At 34.6% G+C, this 18,153-nt stretch overlaps 2 protein-coding genes across 3 annotated transcripts in view; both read left to right on the top strand.

Annotated features, from left to right (window-relative positions):
- Positions 1-18,153, top strand: part of LOC129756339 (location of vulva defective 1) — a 760,372-nt gene that overhangs the window by 384,523 nt on the left and 357,696 nt on the right. The window lies entirely within an intron of this gene.
- LOC129753710 (mucin-2-like) overlaps positions 1-18,153 on the top strand; it is a 159,214-nt gene that overhangs the window by 111,833 nt on the left and 29,228 nt on the right. The window contains exon 5 of the mRNA XM_055749555.1: positions 7,909-8,330. Within this exon, the coding sequence (XP_055605530.1) occupies positions 7,909-8,330 (422 nt within the window). The remainder of the gene's footprint in view (positions 1-7,908; positions 8,331-18,153) is intronic.

Genomic DNA, 18,153 nt, shown 5'->3' with positions numbered 1-18,153 from the left:
TGTATATTTTTTGTTCTTTCCTCTTCTATTTTGCCTCATTCTTGTTTTTGATAATGCTTATAATTATAATAGATACGATCTTGGTGACACGTTCAAACAAGTTCACTGTAAGATACCACCCGCCAGTGGGAAAAAAAAACAGCCAGAAACATCAGCAGATGCAATTTACAACATCACTTTTTTTTCAGTCTTATTTCTGTTTTCCAGCTGTTTTGAAAAATTTTTTATAAAAATTTTGCAAGAGATACAGATACGTTCAACATAAAGCCTATGTTAAGTACACGAGGGAACGGTTTCGGGGTGGGCAGCGCGGGATCGTCCGCTTCGAATGAACTTAGAATGTAAAATTCATTCAAGGAGCATACTATGCTATGTATGCTGGAATTAAGAGTAATCGAAGCATGCGTTGATTTTTCGTAATTAAGTTGGTACTTTAATTTAACTTTAGGAAAACGGATGAACGATGATGGCATTTATCTTGATAGTGAAATGTCATACCAACTTAAAAGTGGTCTGCTGTTTATCAATTGGATTTTTTAAAACTTATAATTTGTTTCATTAATATCTAATTAATAATTTTATGTGTATTTTATATCATTAGGACTTCCCATTTCTTGGTATTTTATATAAACACTCGCATTATAATCGCAAATCTTCTATTGATTTCTTGCAACTAAACCAAATCATCACCAGGCTGATGTTGATTTATTTTAAATTTAGTAAAAATATGGTCGTAACTTTATTTTGATCATCAGTATTTTCTTAATGTTTTTTTTTTGTTTTTTGTTAATCGTTTTTTATAATGTGGTTTTTCATTAATAACTTATTTTAGGGTCATCGATAATTCTCTTACGTGTTATTCCAAATAAAAATTTTCAGCTTCTTCATAATTAAAAAAATGTTGAAGCGAATCACGAAACATATGTGCAACGTTCAATTATTTTAATTGGAAACCAATCATCAAAATTATATTTTAATACATATCCCAAAATTTTTTATTGATAATTTATGTTGCAAATTCCAGAAAAAACGACCAGAGGAAATTTATGTTAGATATATGGACACATTTTGTTAACAACATGTTAAAAATCTTTACTTAGTAAACATCGTGTTAAAATGCGCTGCTTGAGATAGTTATTGTTGATTTCAGATCCAGGTGTGAAAAATGAATTCTAGCTCTGCTGCTTTATTATATGTAGATCATTTATTTAACTTGATTCAAATAAATATAATTTAATTTTTTTTAAGATCACCGGTTCCCACACAGCGTTATTTTCCTTTTGATAGAAATTTAACCCATTTAGGTCATTCTTCCTTGCTCATACATAAATAAACAGATTGTTTGAAATCATTTTATTATAATTCAATATTCTATTAAATATTCTAAATTCTCTAGTTGATAAATTGTTAGATTTTAAGTCATTTTAATAGTTCATCATCGAATCATCGAATTCATTTCAGAATCCTTGTTACTAACAAATTTCAATTTCAGCATCAAATGTTATTGTAGTTTATTACTTTGTACAAATAAAATAAATTCTGTTGAAATTCCAGCATTGGAAAAGCAGCAGTTAAATATTTTTAATTCATACAAAATATTTCTTATACTGAATTCTTCATTCTATATAGTTAGTTGTATCACAGTTTTCAAATCATTTTTCAAATGAATTCTTTCTTGTTTTTTTTACATGTTTTCAATCCAACACATTTTGATTGATAATTTACAAATTTTCCAGCATGTTTGAAAAATAGTATTTTGCTATTTTGTAAAAAATTATTATGTTAGATTATCTTATAGATACAGACCCCGTTCGTTTTTGGCAACATTCGATTTTGGCAACATTCGATTTTGGCAACATCCGATTTTGGCACATGTGCCAAAATCGAACGGTTTTTAGAAACAACATTACCTTTTAGTTTTCGTCATAACAGGACCATTTTAATTTAGACTAACACCATAAATCCGTTTTTAAGTTCTAAAATGGTGATAAAAAGCAACAATAAAAACCAAAAAAAATTTAAAATTTTATAATGTACTCAAAAATGACAAAAAGATGAAAAATTCAAAAAGTTAAAAAACTAATTCAAACAAAAGACTGAATATGACAAAAAACAACAAAAAAATGAATAAGAATGCCAAAAACAGCAAATATGACAAAAGAATACAAACATTATGAATAAAACAGGTTAAGTGCAAAATGCATTAAAAACATGATGAAAAAATTAAAAATGACTACAAATGGTCGGAAATTGACTAAAAATAACGTTTTTGATAATAATAATAGTTATTTTGTAAAAATAACTGAAAAACAAGATGAGAAAAAAAAACCGTTCGATTTTGGCAACATTCGATTTTGGCAACACAAAATGTACGGGCGTGTTGCCAAAATCGAACGGGGTCTGTACATACATTCATTTGACATTACTTATCAAAAATCACCACATTTTTTAATGTAAATCATAGATTTAAGTTCTCACCGGATAAATCATCGCCTTTTTCAGTGCAGAAATTTCTTGAATTTAAATATAGTTTAAGTGGATTCATCATATAAATTTAGTATTTGCTTTACTTCTTTTATTCATTTCTAATCATTGGCATTGATCGTATCCAACCAATGAAAAAAAAAACAATTTACTCTTGGACTTCTTCAGTAAAGACAGAAGAAACATATAATCATTATAGCATGTTTGCAATATATTCTATTAGATTAAGTAGGTATTATTACATAGTATGTCATAACTTCATATTATTTTACATTGTATCATACTATTCCATATGACATTTTATTATTTGATTTCCTATTATATTATTTTATATTGGTTCATATTGTTTTGTTTAATATTATATGATGTTTGAATGAATAATATAATATTATACAGATAAATTGCATGTATAAAATATAGAAATCATTCATTTTCATATTTATTTTATACTCATATCATATATTCACATCACTATATAAACCTTTTAGTTTTTTTGTACTTAAAATGAATATATCATTTTCGATATTTTGTCTCAAATATTTTGCATCGCAATTTTTTTTATACTTTAAAAATTGTTTATTTTAGATCAGATGGAAATAAATATGGTTATGAAACTGATTAAGGTCGGTTACAGCTAAAGGTAAGCTTAGTGTGTCTTGAGGTAAGTTGGGTTTAAAGGTGAGATTATTCTGTTGTATAACAATTTCATTTATTGATTATATTATATAAGAACGTTCAATCAGTTGCCAGCTGGGCAGGTATCTACACGCATGCGGAATATCTGTCGAAGATTCATAACACTGAGAATGTTATGAATTTTATACGGTTGCGAAACTGTTTGCTCGTTCTACAAAAAAGACATACACAAACACGAAATACATTCATTACATGACAGTTCACACGAAGCCATGGTGTCGGGTATGTGGTAATTTGCATTGAAGATTGGCTGAACTTATAATCTAAAGAATTCAATTTAGCGCATGCGTTGGCGAAACTGCGGTGAATCCGTGCACCCATGGTGGATTATCTACATACATACATACATACATAACGTTTTTTAACATCAGTATGATCAAAATCAAATTGTAGTTGTGTTTGTGAGGGAAAGATGTTCACTTTCGCCGTGTTTTTCAATTTTCACAAGTTCTCTTATTAAACTGTCGTCCGTCACGTTAAAATTACTGAGAATTTATGGTGTCCCGCACAACTGTTTGATTTTTCTCGTCCTGCAAAAAATAATTTTGAATTTCATATAATTCCGGCAGATACTGAGTGAGCTACATTCACAATGGATCAGTTTGTATCTTACTCATCTCCGATATGCGATGTTTGCTAAACCGATGATTCTGAATGATGCGACTCGGTTTGCATAGCTGATAGGAGCGCTGATCGAGATTGCATACCAGCCAGGCGAAGCAGTTGCGAGAGGCGCTATCCCATTATACAATCAGAATGTTTCTAACAGGAAACGCATCCTGAGTGTTTGTTTTGATTGATATTCGGAACCCTGAATCCAATGTTATTGTAAATTTATAAAATAACTGGGGAAACCAATTATTTGTCCGACTATGTTTATTTGATGTCCCATCAACCTTAAAACTTTGGATGTACAAGCAGAATGAATATCTGTGGACGTTATGTTTTTAGAAGCCATTTATGTTGAAAAGTGTTTCTGATGTCCCAGTTGACGGTACTTCTTTAAATTCCGGCCTATTTCTTTGTACATAATACATATTATCTGAAAGTCTAAATTACGAAAAACGTTTTACATGAACATTAAATGTAAATTAGAGTAATAATGTAAACGTTTTAAAGGTTAAAAAAAGGCTAAAATTTGATGTGCTTGTATCGCGCCATCAGGCAGCTGTGAGTTTCTTGAAGCAATCAAATATGTAGCTAACTCGAACGCAATTCTGATTCGTCACACGCAGAGATGCCAATGTGCCTGATTTTTCAGGATTTGCCTGATTTTTGGAGGCTCAGTTTGACAACTTGATAAGCCGTAGTTTTTCCCTGATTTTCTCTGATTTTTGTAAATGTGATGGAAATAGCTGGTTCTGAACTGTTTAAGATACCACTGTGGAAGGTCAAAGTGTGGAGCGACGACCAAAAAAAGCACCTCACTTTGCCAGAGATTTCCGTTATTCTGATGTATCCTAATTTCTATTTTACACTTTCCCGCATTTTGAAAAAAAAAAATGTTGGCTACACTGCTATCACCACCCATAGATTCGGTATTTAGCAGAGCACACACATGGTCGATTCTTCGGGGTTGCCGCTACTTACGCTCAAGTGAAGACCACGTGCGCGCTCGACATAAATGCCAAGTCGATAGGGCGTGATCAGTGATCAACCTTCCAGATTTCGTCTGGATCTTCCAGACTTTTTGGACTTCCGTCAGATAATTTTCTAGGTTTCCAGACTTCCAGACTTTTGACTTTTCATCCGGACTTTTGAGTTTGGACATGACAACAAAGCAGTAAAAATTCAAAATTTTCGTGATTAAATGATAGAAAATGGTTCGAATAAGAAATTGAAAAGTCAGGAGTTCTGCGAAGATGGATGTAAAGCAGGGAATTAAGCAAAAAACGTAGTACTTTCGATACTTCCACAATGGTGTCTGGCATTGATAATATAGGTATAGAATGTATGATTAGATTATCAAAAAAAGCGATCAAAAAATGTCTTTACCTATAAAGTTCGCTATCCAGACTTTTCCAGGTTGGCCACCTTTTTTGGAGTCATCTTGAGTAAATACTTACTATATTTATATGAAGTAGTTAATATCCATTTATTTTTATGGAATATTTTGATTAGTTTCGGAGACTGATTTAAAATTCGTTAGCCCAGCCAAGTTTAGAAAAGACATGAACAAACACTCACGCACAAACATACATATGTACATACTTACAGCTTGATAAATCATCGAGCTGAATCAATAAGTATCTATAGAATAAGGTCTCAAACTCATTATTGGTGATTTTCCATGATCGATAACTATACCTGTGTGTAAGAAAGGGACATCAGTTCGCCTATTTCATGTTAGCCTGATTTTTTCTTTTCAAGGCTCCCTGAATAGTCTCTCTGAAAAAAATGTTGGCAACCCTGGACTCACGCAAAGTGATTCCTCCCAGGGAGGTCTCTTTAGGAGGAGCGCAGAGCTTCTGAGGGAGCAAAGAGTGACTAGCGCTCTTAACGATTCTGGCGGTAGAAGAAGCGAGAAAGAGTTATTTTCGACTGCCATAGGAGCTTGGGAGTTCCTCCTCTGTGGTACTACTCTGCCTCTTATAAGCCGCGCCTCAGGATCCGTCCGAAGCCTGGATGTGAGTTCGATTCTCACCGGCGGTATTTTTTTTAAATTTACTTGTTTCTTGAATAAATTATCCAATAGGATGAAAATCGCATAAAATGTTTTTATGCTATGTCGCTTAAATGTTTTTAAGTAGTGGTCCTGCATAATTTTGCCCGAGAACTCGAGTCCTTATGACAGTAGAGGGGAAAGCAACAGTGTTCGGCATCGCTAACTGAAAAATTAGCGCCGCTAGTAAAATCGCTAACTCATTCAAAGTTAGCGATCGCTAATGAAATACGCTAAATGTCCCAAAAATGTTATCGCTTTAAGCTTAAAACGCTAATCGCTAACTGTTGAACAACATTTAGGCCGGAAAAAATATCAAATTTTTCTTTTGTAACGCCCTTCCCCCTTCAATTTTTTCAACTCCCCAAGCGGGAATAAATGAAGTTTCAAGTATTTCATTTCAATAAATTCGATAAATTGATCAAATTTTTTACATGCAACAAAACATAACTGTCTAAGATGGGAATTTTATCATCTCTGTGTTTTAAAAATAAAAAAAACATCCGATTTTTTGAAAAATTACCAGGGCAATAAACGGAATGTGAAAGATGGAAGCTATTTTTTTAATTTTTGGTTGAAATTTACCCGATTTATAGGTTTTGTGCAAAGTAGATAGTATGCAATTTTGTTGCAAACAATCTTTTGTGCAATTCATTCATTTTTTTTGCGTTATTATTACATTATACTCATTTAAAATCTTTAACCTGTTTTCCCCTTTTTAAACTTGCAGGAGCATTGTCAAACGTAAACATTTTTACCATTTCTATTTGAACGAAGGCTACAATGAACTATTTTTTGTGGAAGTATTAACAACTCAACAAAGTCTATTTATTTGGTGATTTTGTCTTATTTTTATACGAACTGATCTGTAAATCTCCGAAAATTGTTTAGTGAAAAGTAAATATCTCAACCACTTTAAAACAACAGCTGATTAAGGGATTCATCTTTCCTCAAATTTCAGTACGCATTCCCCCAATGAATCTAATTAAACAATCAGAGTGATGCCCAATGTCATCTCATCTTAATGAATGACAACAAAGTTCATTCTATCACTAATAATCCGAGAGATTGATACAAATATATGGGAGCTAGCGGTCTTCAATTAGCGGAACAAAAAAATAGCGGAACTTTTTAATTCGCTAGATCAATCAAAGCTTAGCGGCTAAATTAAATCGCTAACAAAAAGTTAGCGGACTAACTAGCGATTAGCGGATTAGCGCTTTTGTGCCGAACACTGGAAAGCAATCATATCATCTTTAGTGCAATGCAGATTTCAGCGCAATTAAGCAACCTCTTTTTTGGGTGTACATTCTTGTAGATTTGTATTCGTTTCGATAGGGTTTATATTTCATTTATTCTCTCTGCACGATCAGAAGAGCAAAACAAAATTATATTGAGATGAAATATTTCGATATTCAATTTTTCATATCAAGATGAGATATAATTTAGTACACGTAGGATGTTGTAGTATTTAAAATTATAACAAAAAGCCCATGCAAGAATATTTGAATTATATCACCCTTAAATAGCATTTTATCAAGATTATTACTCAATAAGTTAGGATATTGACCAGGAAATTGAGTCTTGCACACTAGCTCTCATACAATGTTTTCTTTGGACTCAAGTACTTGTATACAAGTTATAACCAGGAGAATCTAACCTCGATCTGCCGGTTGAGAGGCGCGCACGCTACCACAGATCATTGCATGCATTGTAATCAGAGCTTCGGAATTAAAAAAAGCTTTTGAAGCAGGCAAATTGAGGCAGGAAAAATATCTTATTGTATCAAATGAGATATAAATATCATGTATTTAAAATTTACTTGGAAATGAATCTTGTGAGAAATTTTAAAATTTTCGAGATGATTTGGAACTCATTGCAATTTTATGAATAGTCCTTAAATTTTAAATTTTTTGAAACATTTCTTTCTACACATACCTTTTGTCCAGAAGAGGTGACACTGTTCACAAAATTGTCACCTCCATAAAAAACCAGCAAATAAATTTCGTTCGCTTAATTTCTCCACTCACTCATATTGAATCTTCTTTCCTTTTGATCAATTGCAGCGTCCATCGGAAGCGACGGCGGGACGTGACCGGCAGCAGCTATCATTCGTCTCCCATCGAGCTCGTCCATTCGGGGGAACGGCTCCCGGATCGTCCGACACAGGAGTTTTCAGCAGCTCAGCGGCGGCACAATCTCCAAGAGTTCAAACGGCCCAACAGCAGCAACAACAGCAAAGGATACCGCCATCGGCTGCCAGAAACGGATACCGAGCAGCCAACAAGACACCGGCAACCGGCCCCGGGGCAGATCAAGAGGCATCGAATAATGGCAGCACCGGTAGCAGTCGATATACGAAAACAACGACGACGACGGCATCGCCACGACACAATCGATATCGATCGACGACAACCGCAGAACCCGTAACGGCCAAAAGCACAACCATTGAGAGCGTTGCCGTGAGGAATCGATTTGGGGCAGGACGGTAAGTTCGATTGAAAAAAAAAAACTGAAAAAACTAGCAAGCAAATAGAAGCAAATAGAAAATCGGATTAATGGCTCTGAGTTATCTGGTTGACCCAGAGAAATTCTGGCCTGGATGAATTTACTCGAGCTTGCGAAGATCTTATAGCCTAAATGATAAGGAAGTAAACCTTTCCTATATTTAGCAACAATTTTGATACGATTATCTACTTGAAATAGCGTTCAATTTTAAAATAAAGACGCCAATTTAACTTTTAATGTTTGAAGCTTTCAAATAACGTTCAGTAGTTTATAAAAAATCGACCAAAATCTGTAAAATTGACCGCTTATCGCTACGAGATGTATATAGTAGAAGACTTTGTCTATCTTAGCTCACTGGTGATCGCAGACAATGACACCAGCCGTGAGATCCGACGGTGAATGCTCAGCGGAAGTCGTGAGAGTGGACTCCACAAGCAACTGCGGCCGAGAAGACTTAGGGCTCGCACCAAGTTTTACCTGTATGGGAGAGTGGGGAATCATGGGCCACTTTTGTTCGTTGTTCCATAACATCTTTATTATAAAAAAATAAAATGAAAATAAGAAATGGTATGGTTTTCTACATTTTCAAGGTATGATATGGTATTTTTTTAATAAGTAATTTTTCCCCAAATTCTGACTGTTTGAAAAAAAGCAATATTTTTTGGATTTTGAAAAATGGTGGGGAATCGTGGGCCACCAAACCCAAATTGTCCAAATAACATGCAAAGTTTATGAGTTGACCCAAAAGTGTGATTTCCTAATTCATTTCGTAATTTTAAAGTAATTTCAGATGATGAAATAAAAAAGAGAGCTGTGTATGATCGTATAGATTCCAAAACCTGGCTCGCGAACGTTTTGGCAAAATTTCTCATATAGGATGGACAAAATATTTTTCATAACTCTTCATTTGGGGAAAACCCCTGCACGATGTTCATAAGAACGGTTGTCCTCTACGGGGACGAGATATGGATATTGCTCGAGGAGGACCTGCGTACACTCGGAGTATTCTCGGAGAATCATCATTTAGTTCGATAATTGATTCCCTCTCCCTTTGTTTTTGTCACATTTGAAGATTCTCTCTATAAAGATAAAATATAAATGCATCTCCTACAAGGAAGGAAACTCGTTCAAAAAATTAACTACTCTAACTCACAATTGAAAGTTTATATTTTCACATTCTGGAATGCATCGATTCCTCATAGATTGCTTCAAAAAAGTTTGTCTCAAAAATCGATGGATTACACTGTTGAAAAAGCCTAGCCACTGGGATGGGTATTAAAAGATTTAACAATTGCGTCAGCTGTATCGGAATTTCCCGTAGCATGCATGCTTGCTACCATGAGACTTATTAAAGCTGGTGACGCCGCTTCTTGGGATTTCGCTGGCGATGATAAGCCAACGGCAATCACCCAGCAGAAGAAGACGAGCACTTTGAAGCAATCTGAAAGAGACAAAATTTAAATTTTCTTAATTAGTAAGTTTGAAAAAAAAAAAAACAAATACAGATTGTGGTTGTTAATCCTGATTCAAATAAAAAACGTTTTCTTACAATTGACTGAGGGAAGTTCCATGTCGAACTCTTTCGACCAACTGAAGAGATATTTTCTATACTGATTCAGTTGACACAGGTTTGTCCTTTTATACAATAATCAAATCAAGAACCACGTCAGTGCTAATTGCTCAAGAGTTTCATGTTTTTCTTTCACTAATTGATGACATGTGTGTGTACTCAAGCGGCTTTTGTGTTTACCTTGGTCAGGGATGCCATTTTCTACCGTGAAAATCGGAGAACGGAGAATAGGTCGATTCACACACTGCCTGGCCTCACTGTTTTTGACACTTCGCAATTCCTGTTTTGATTCCTTACTGTCCAATTTAACACGCTGAGGATGCGAAGCATGTTTTTTTTTTTTTCTGGGATTTTAACAAGGATGGAAAGCAATCATTTGAGTCCTCATTCAATTCTCATTCACACATTCTTAGCAATAGTTCAAAAACATTAAGAATCAGCAGTGAGTCAATTTTGAAAAAATTACGTTCAATGTTATGCAGAACATGTGGTTTATAAATGCTGAAGAGATGAGCTTGATAGACGCGAAGCGAAAAAAGTTATCACGTAAATTGTTATGGACTGCTAGTGTCTTCACTAAACCCGCCTTATGGGGTAAGTGGGGACGGTAGATTTTCCCTTTTTATTTTTCAAGAAATTTTCAACAAATTTGTGTTTTCTTGACTAAATACGTGGCTTTATTGCTCGAACCGTCCAAAATTTCATGATACTAGTAGTAAGGCATCTTTCAATGATTTTTGTGTGTAATTTATGTTGCAATACCGATTTTTCGAAAATATATACTTATGCCAGAACAAACAAGTACTTTTCCCAGTTTTCCATGATCCGGATGCTTGATATAGCTAAATTGTGTTGGATGAAGGAGATAAAATTGATAAAATTAGTAAACATCAAATATGTATTAAGCCGTCCCAACTTACCCCAGGTAGGGCTTAGAGAAAAAAAAATTAAATTTTTGTAAATAAACTCTTTTTTCATCATTTCCAACCGTCGTTTCTTTTCTTAACTGGTTGTTTCAAATGTAAGGATTTTTTCAATGAAGAGTTTTCGTCAAGCTAGTTTATGTGAAATTTGCAATTGGAAAAGATGCACTTCAACTCGACATCGTAGTTGAAAATAGAAAATTCCCAAAAAGTCGCTGTAAACATCCGTTACTGTCGGAATCTTTTCTTTTTCACAGTTTTTGGAGAGATTAGAAGTAAATTAAACATTCTGCATTAAAAACTCGATAAAATAGTTCACAGTATTGTTTTAATAGCCATCATCCGGTCCCCATTTACCCCGGTGTACCTTACATGAAATTTTCCTACTATTCCTAAAATGAGAAGAATTTCATTTTCTCATTTTAATTATTTTATTTACATAGTATTTCGTCTCACGACATAACAACGAACATCTATTATATAAAATTCTCTTGTAACGGTGTTTGTAGTACTACTCCTCTTAAACGAACTAAACGATTCGAATGAAATTATTTTTAGAATATTCTGTAGCCATGCGAATCGGTTTATATCGAATAAAAACAACACAAAGTCGCATCAATTGTCCGTAATAATTGAATTTGTAGTTTTTTTGAATGAAATAAAAGTCATGGCTTCCATTTTTTCGAGACTTTTTTTTTCCTTTGGGCGGTTTGTTTTTCGTCTCCAAGGTCGAGGCGTCGCGAGCAGACGTCGTTAGAATTTAGTAACCATGGCATAGCATACTAATCAGTGAGAATATTTTGGTGCGTATTTCTCAACCAAGCATATTTTCAATGCAAGTGGTGGCGATATGAAGCCTCGATGTGATTTTTTTTGTTCTTGATTCCTAGCTCATTTCTTCAGCACATGGTTATGAATGACGCCTAGATGTGACTCAGGTTGACATTTTGCTGATCGAATAAAACATATAATATTTTGTTTGGCCAAAATCTGAAATTGAAAAGTCAGGTATCCATTTTTAGAGATTTTCTTTTCTTCGAGGGGTTTGTTTTTTCGTCTCCATGGGCGAGGCGTCGCTAGCAAACGTCGATGCAAGAAATAGTAACCAAAGCATACTGTTCATTGATCGCTGGAAAAATTTAAAAATTAGGCGCCTATTTCTCAACCAAGTACCTAGATTTCTTATGCACGTGGGGGCAAGGTTGCCGAAAAAAAATCCGTGATTTTGAGAAAAATAATTCTGATTTTCTGTGATTTCACCCAAAAATTCTGTGATGGATTTCTGTGATGCTATTTCCTTGAATTTCGAAGAAAATTTTTGATTAATTGGGTTATTTTCACATTTTAGTTGGGCAAAATCAATTAACATTACCAATCTTATCATACTTTTCTGATTCAAAGAAAGAAATCTTAATTTAATATTATCCAAAAAAGTTACAATTTCGGAAATCCATTCAAAATTTAAAAGTTCTGTGAAATCTGTGAAAATTTCAAAATTCTGTGTTCTGTGACACAGATTCTGTGATGGAAATTTGCTCAAAATTCTGTGAAATTACAGATTTTTCTGTGATTTCGGCAACCTTGCGTGGGGGCGATATGCAACCTAGATGTGTTATTTTTCTTGCTTATTTGTACACAGCACATGGTAATAAATGACGCCTAGATGTGACACGGATTGATATTTTATCGATCGAATCAAAACCATTTAAACGATTTCAACTATTAAAACCATTTTAAATTCGTGTTAATTTAAGTTGTAAATTGTTGTCCAAAAAAATATGAATTTGGTAAAGATAAATATGAAATAATATTATTACACTTTGCGGACGTTTGAAAATAAGAAATTGGGAAGCTTTACATTCAATTTCGTAAAATCCAATAAGCCTAGAACGCTAGACGCATTAACTGAACAAAAGTCTATTCTATTCTATTTTGTTTACTTATAGAAGATTTTAACCAACTTGGTAATTCGTCCTCTCAACAAGAGTCTGTTTTTTTAAATAGATTAGATAGGATTGAAGTTTTAAAAGGCCGAATGAACTATTTGATTTTTGCAAACGTAAATTGAAGTTATCAATAAAGTAATCTACTTTTTAATAACAAAAAGTGAGGACATGCATTTTCCCGCAGAATTTTCAATTAAGAAAGTAGACTAGAGCAAGTGCAAACTATCAACTTTTACAAAAAATGTATGCATTATTTCTTCATCTAAAAATTGTTGGGCCCAAAAAAAATTGATTAAATAAACTTAACTCTTTTTTTTTAAATCATTCACCAAAAAACTGTTTACACGTTTACTGTTTGTTTACACACAATTCAAGTACAAACTAAATATGAAAAATTTATTTTTGTATTACATATTTTGGCTATATAGAAGAGACTTTTGATTCACTTTTTTGTTTTTTATTGATTGATATTCCAGGGGCAGCAGATTTTTATGATGAACTTTTAATATGACCTGAAAGTGTTAAAAATAATATTAATTCCTGTAATTTCTTCGGTGGAATAAGTGAAAACGCGCCATTTAGCTATGAAACATCTACAATTTAAGAATTTTATCTCCAAAATGGCCAGAAAGGATATCCCGAGTGTTGAATCTGAAGCGGATATTCAAAATTATTATAAAGGTCTTTGTAAATCAAGGTCTTTTGGTTGAACAGCATTCAGTGAAATTGAAGTACCAAGCATTAATTTATTTCGGAGAAAAACTTAGGATATATCAATGAAAGTTGATAAAACAGACAAACAAGAACAAGTATTAAATTCATTTTAAAGTCTTTTCACTGACGCATCTGAAAAAGACCTATGTGTTTTCACTTGCCCCAATAAATGGGACAAATGTATTCTTCGATATTTCTTTTTGTCAACATAACTAAAATTTTTTTTTTAAATATAACTTTTTTTCAGAGAATATGAAAGTTGAACCGTGGTGATAAACCCCTCCCTCCTTCCATTGGAGATACAGGGAGATGGGGGGGGCTTTAACCACTTTTTTATTGCATAGCTTGAAAACTATTCGAGCAAACGAAACCAAATTCTGCTAGGAAGGGTATATGGGTACGATAAATAGTTCTATGAATATTTGGTACCTCTCCCTCCTTCCAGTGAGGATATAGAAAGTGGGGAGGGTGCTCTTTTATAATTATCAGGAAACTGGATGAATAATCAAGAAAATTTCACCCAATTTGGAGTGGGAAGGTATTTGATTACGATAAATGTTTCTATTATATGTTGAAAACCTTTCGTCCTTAAGTCCGAAAATTTTAAGGGAGGAGGGTCCTCCCATATAATTTTTACATCCCTCGGGAACTCACTAAGCATATGGAACGAAATTTGGCTTGAGAGGGTATTTGAACCCAGGGAAGGTTTCTGTGAATATTTGGTACTACTGCCTCTTTCCAGTGGAGTGATATGAAGGAGAGGAGGAGGGGGGGGGGGGGGTAGGCTCCTTTGCTATTTTTCCCATTACTCGAGAACTAACCAACCAAATGGAAAAAATTTTGGCATGAGAAATCATTTGGATACGTAAAATGGTTATTAGCTTATTTGAGACTTCTTTCTCCTTCAATTGACAGTTAGGGAAGACGGATGCTCATATACGTATGATTGTTTTGCATAAACCAAAAACTTATCTAACAAATGGAACCAAGTATGACATGGGAACAATCATTCAGTTTAGCAATTGGGGAAGAATTTGGCATTGGAGTGTATTTGAATACACGGAATGTTCAATCTTGATCCCCTTCTTCTAGGTAGGGGATAGGTAGGAAGAGCGGCTCCGATACAATTTTTATAGCCTAACTCGACAATTAATAAATCAATCGAAACCAAATTTGGCATGAGAGGGTATTCGAGCTCAAGATATGTTTTTTTTCGGTAGTTTAGCATCAGTACCACAAATCAGTGGAACGATATAGAGGGAAAAGAGGGCATTGATACAATTTGTTTAATATTTCGATAACTTATCGAGAAAATAGAATTAAATTACCATGGAAACAAATTAGTGTACGAGCAATGATTCTTCGATGGTTTGAGAACCCCTTTCTCTTGCCAGAGGGTAGATATACAGTGGGGAGAGGGTCACCAATTTTTTTAATAACTCGAGAACTTATCGCGAATGGAGCCATATATGACGTGGGATCGTATTTTTATACAAGAAGTGTTTTTCTGATGTTATGAGACCCACCTTCCTTCAATTAGGGATATAGGAATGGGGGTAATTTGTATGATATTTCGATAGCGAATAGGTAAAATAAATGTCCCATGATGTTATTTTGTTACTAAAAATGTTTATATAATAGTTTGGCATAGTTTCATATTTATATAAAAAATATTTTGGCATAAGTTATAAACTTATGAAGCAAAGAAATCCAGAGCCATAAAAAGGATTGAAAAACATGGATTTAAAAAAAAAACAATTAAAATTTCAAAATAAAAAAAGTTGCAGAATCATTTTGTAAAAACATTTTAATGATTTTGAAATTGAACTTAAAATTTTGTGCAAATAAAAAACAAGTTAAATAACTAGGTACCAAAAGTTTCAAAAATTTTTGGAAGGTGTAGCAAAGCACACCGGGTCAGCTAGTAATATAATAAATAGGTTTTATAAGCGAAATTCACACAGAACTCTGAAAGTTGATTTGGATTGGCAAGGTTTTATTATTTTCTCTGCAGAACCTACTGCAGAAGGGCCTTTTTGTGCTACTAAGCGTTGTATTGCAGTTTTATAGATCCTTACATAACCGGACGAGGTTTTATAGCTTTAATTTATAGTTGGTATGAAGTCCCTTATAAAACCTAAATTGTTACTTGGGATCGAAGCATGAACAGATTATTTCTTTTCGATCTATTAAATTTAAAAAAAAATCTGCTTTTCAATTAGTTCAGGAAATTTTGAAATCAGAACTGCCTCAATTAAAATCTTTAAAATAATGAATATATCTAAACATATGTTTTCCTCTTTTCAAAACCAATCGTTTCTTTGATTCATTGAGTTAAAGTTCAAAGGAATTAATTTGCATTTTTTGCTTGAATAAAAATAAGGAATTTGCAATACACAAAATCGCCAGAAGTAATGCCATGACAAGTGCTGTTTAGGAACACGTTAAGTTGAAATGTGTAAAGTCTATAACTTAAGCATCAGGCGAATCTGTTTGGAAATGATTTTGGTGAAAATATGGATTTTAATTCAAACTGCTTCGAAGGATGAGGATGGTGAATAAAAAGCTGCTTGAAAATGGTTCGTAAAAAATCTTTTCTTATGTTTTTTATTTCTCTAAAAAAATACACCATCCAAAGCTAATTGTGAGCTGAAAGCGCTGCGTTAGGCAAAATATTCGGCAAATACTCCAAAAATTGTCCCGATATTAAAAACAATATAACAAAACGGAATAAATCTACTGAATGGAATACAGCAAATGAAACATACATATTATCAACATACAGTTATTTATTAAACAAGTTACGAAAATTGGATTTAGAAGACCCGTTGAGTTTAAATTCTTTGGTTTAATTTTGATAGAATTGAGCGGGACGATTCGAGTAAAGGTAAAGAAGGGAAATGTAAAGAAAACTAGGAAAAATTAAAAATGGCCGCCAAGTTGAACATGGTAAGACGAAGTTTACCGGGTCTGCTAGTAATCCCTAAAATTCACTCGGTCCATGACAACCGCTCCAATTTCTCGGGCACCCCACGTTCGCTAGATCGATTTTCTCATTTTAAGATATTTGAATGGGGTTACCAGAGTCACCCAGCATATAAAAATGGACAATTAGCTAGTTGAGGTAATATAGACCAGGATTATTGTTTTGGTTTTAAAATTAAAACTACTAAAGCGATTTCCATAAACTACAGGGGTCAGCAATTGAAGTGCTACATTTAAATAAACATATAAATTAATCAAAACAACAACTTTTTATTTCAAATTCATTCAATTTCTCTGGAAAACAAATTACTTTTTCAAAAGTCACTGGTAAAGTTCGACTTGTTTGCCCTTGAGTTTAACTACTCGATGCAGACGTTCGAGGGCCTCATACGATGCCCGCAGGTGTTCTTGTGGTATTTTATCCCAAGCTGCCACGAGATGTCGCTTAAGGACCTCCACATCTTCATGTTTCTTAGAGCAGATTTCGGCCTCCAACATACTCCAAACAGCGAAGTCCATAGGGTTCAGGTCTAGCGAACTCGCCGGCCACTCGGAGCTCGAAATGAACCCTGGAAAATGTTGGCCCTTTCCAAAGTTGGGTTTTCTTCGCTTTGTGAGCCGGTGCCGAGTCCTGTTGGGAAACCCAATCCCTGGAACCAAAATGTCGACGTGCCACGAGTTTGACATTCTGTAGAACTAGTTCCCGATATGTAATTTGGTTGATCTTCACTCCTTCTGGGACAAAAACCAGCGGAGTCCGGCCATCGCTAGTGATTCCGGTTCAAACCATCACCGATGCTGGTTTCTGTCGCCGGGTGGCTGTCAGAAAGTCGGTATGGCTTCGTGATCTGTCTGGCAACCAAACTCTGTCGTTCTGCTTATTCATGAACTGCTTTACGGTGGAGAGGCCGTTCTCGTCGGTAAACACGATATTCTTCAACCTTTCTTCCGCGGCCCTCTTCAGCAGCGCCTTCGCTCTTTTTACCCGCTTTTGTTTCTGCTTCACCGTAAGGTCTTGAACCTTTCGGATGTTATAGGGCTTGGTCTGAACTCCAGACTCTGAAGTTTATCTTTCAGGATCCGACGGGGACTTCGATCCGATATGTTGAGATCCTCTGCCAATTTAGTGGCACTACGATGAGGATTTCTCTTAAGGTGCTTCTTGACGATCTTCGCCATGGCAGGTGTCACCACAGTAGGTCGGCGTCCCCCACCGTACCGTTTTTTGACACATTCGATCTCCAGGTATCTTTTACTGTACGGTATACAAAACTTCTGCACACACTTATATCGGACAGCTCACGAACTATGTCCTTCTGCCGTTTGCCAGCTAGAAACAAGACAGCCACAGCGCTACGTTTCTGTTTGAGATCCATTTTTTCGGATAACACCTGATTACAAAAGTAACTCTTAGGTACATACAATGATAGCTAAGACTTAATGTAAACAAAGCGACGAGGGGTCGTTCAATACTGTTTCGTGTTCAACGAAATAATGACTGTTGAAATGATGTACGGGCACGAGATATAGATATTGTTCGAGGAGGACCTGCGTACACTAGGAGTATTCGAGCGACGAGTGTTAAGAATAATCTTTTGGCGGCGTGCAGAAGAAACGAATTTGGAGTATGGATGAACTACGACCTCGTGCGCCTCTACGGCGCAT

Source organism: Uranotaenia lowii, chromosome 3 (assembly GCF_029784155.1).
Source record: "Uranotaenia lowii strain MFRU-FL chromosome 3, ASM2978415v1, whole genome shotgun sequence".
NCBI lineage: Eukaryota > Metazoa > Arthropoda > Insecta > Diptera > Culicidae > Uranotaenia > Uranotaenia lowii.
The sequence above is the reverse complement of the archived record's forward strand: the minus strand, read 5'-3'. Positions and strand labels throughout refer to the sequence as shown.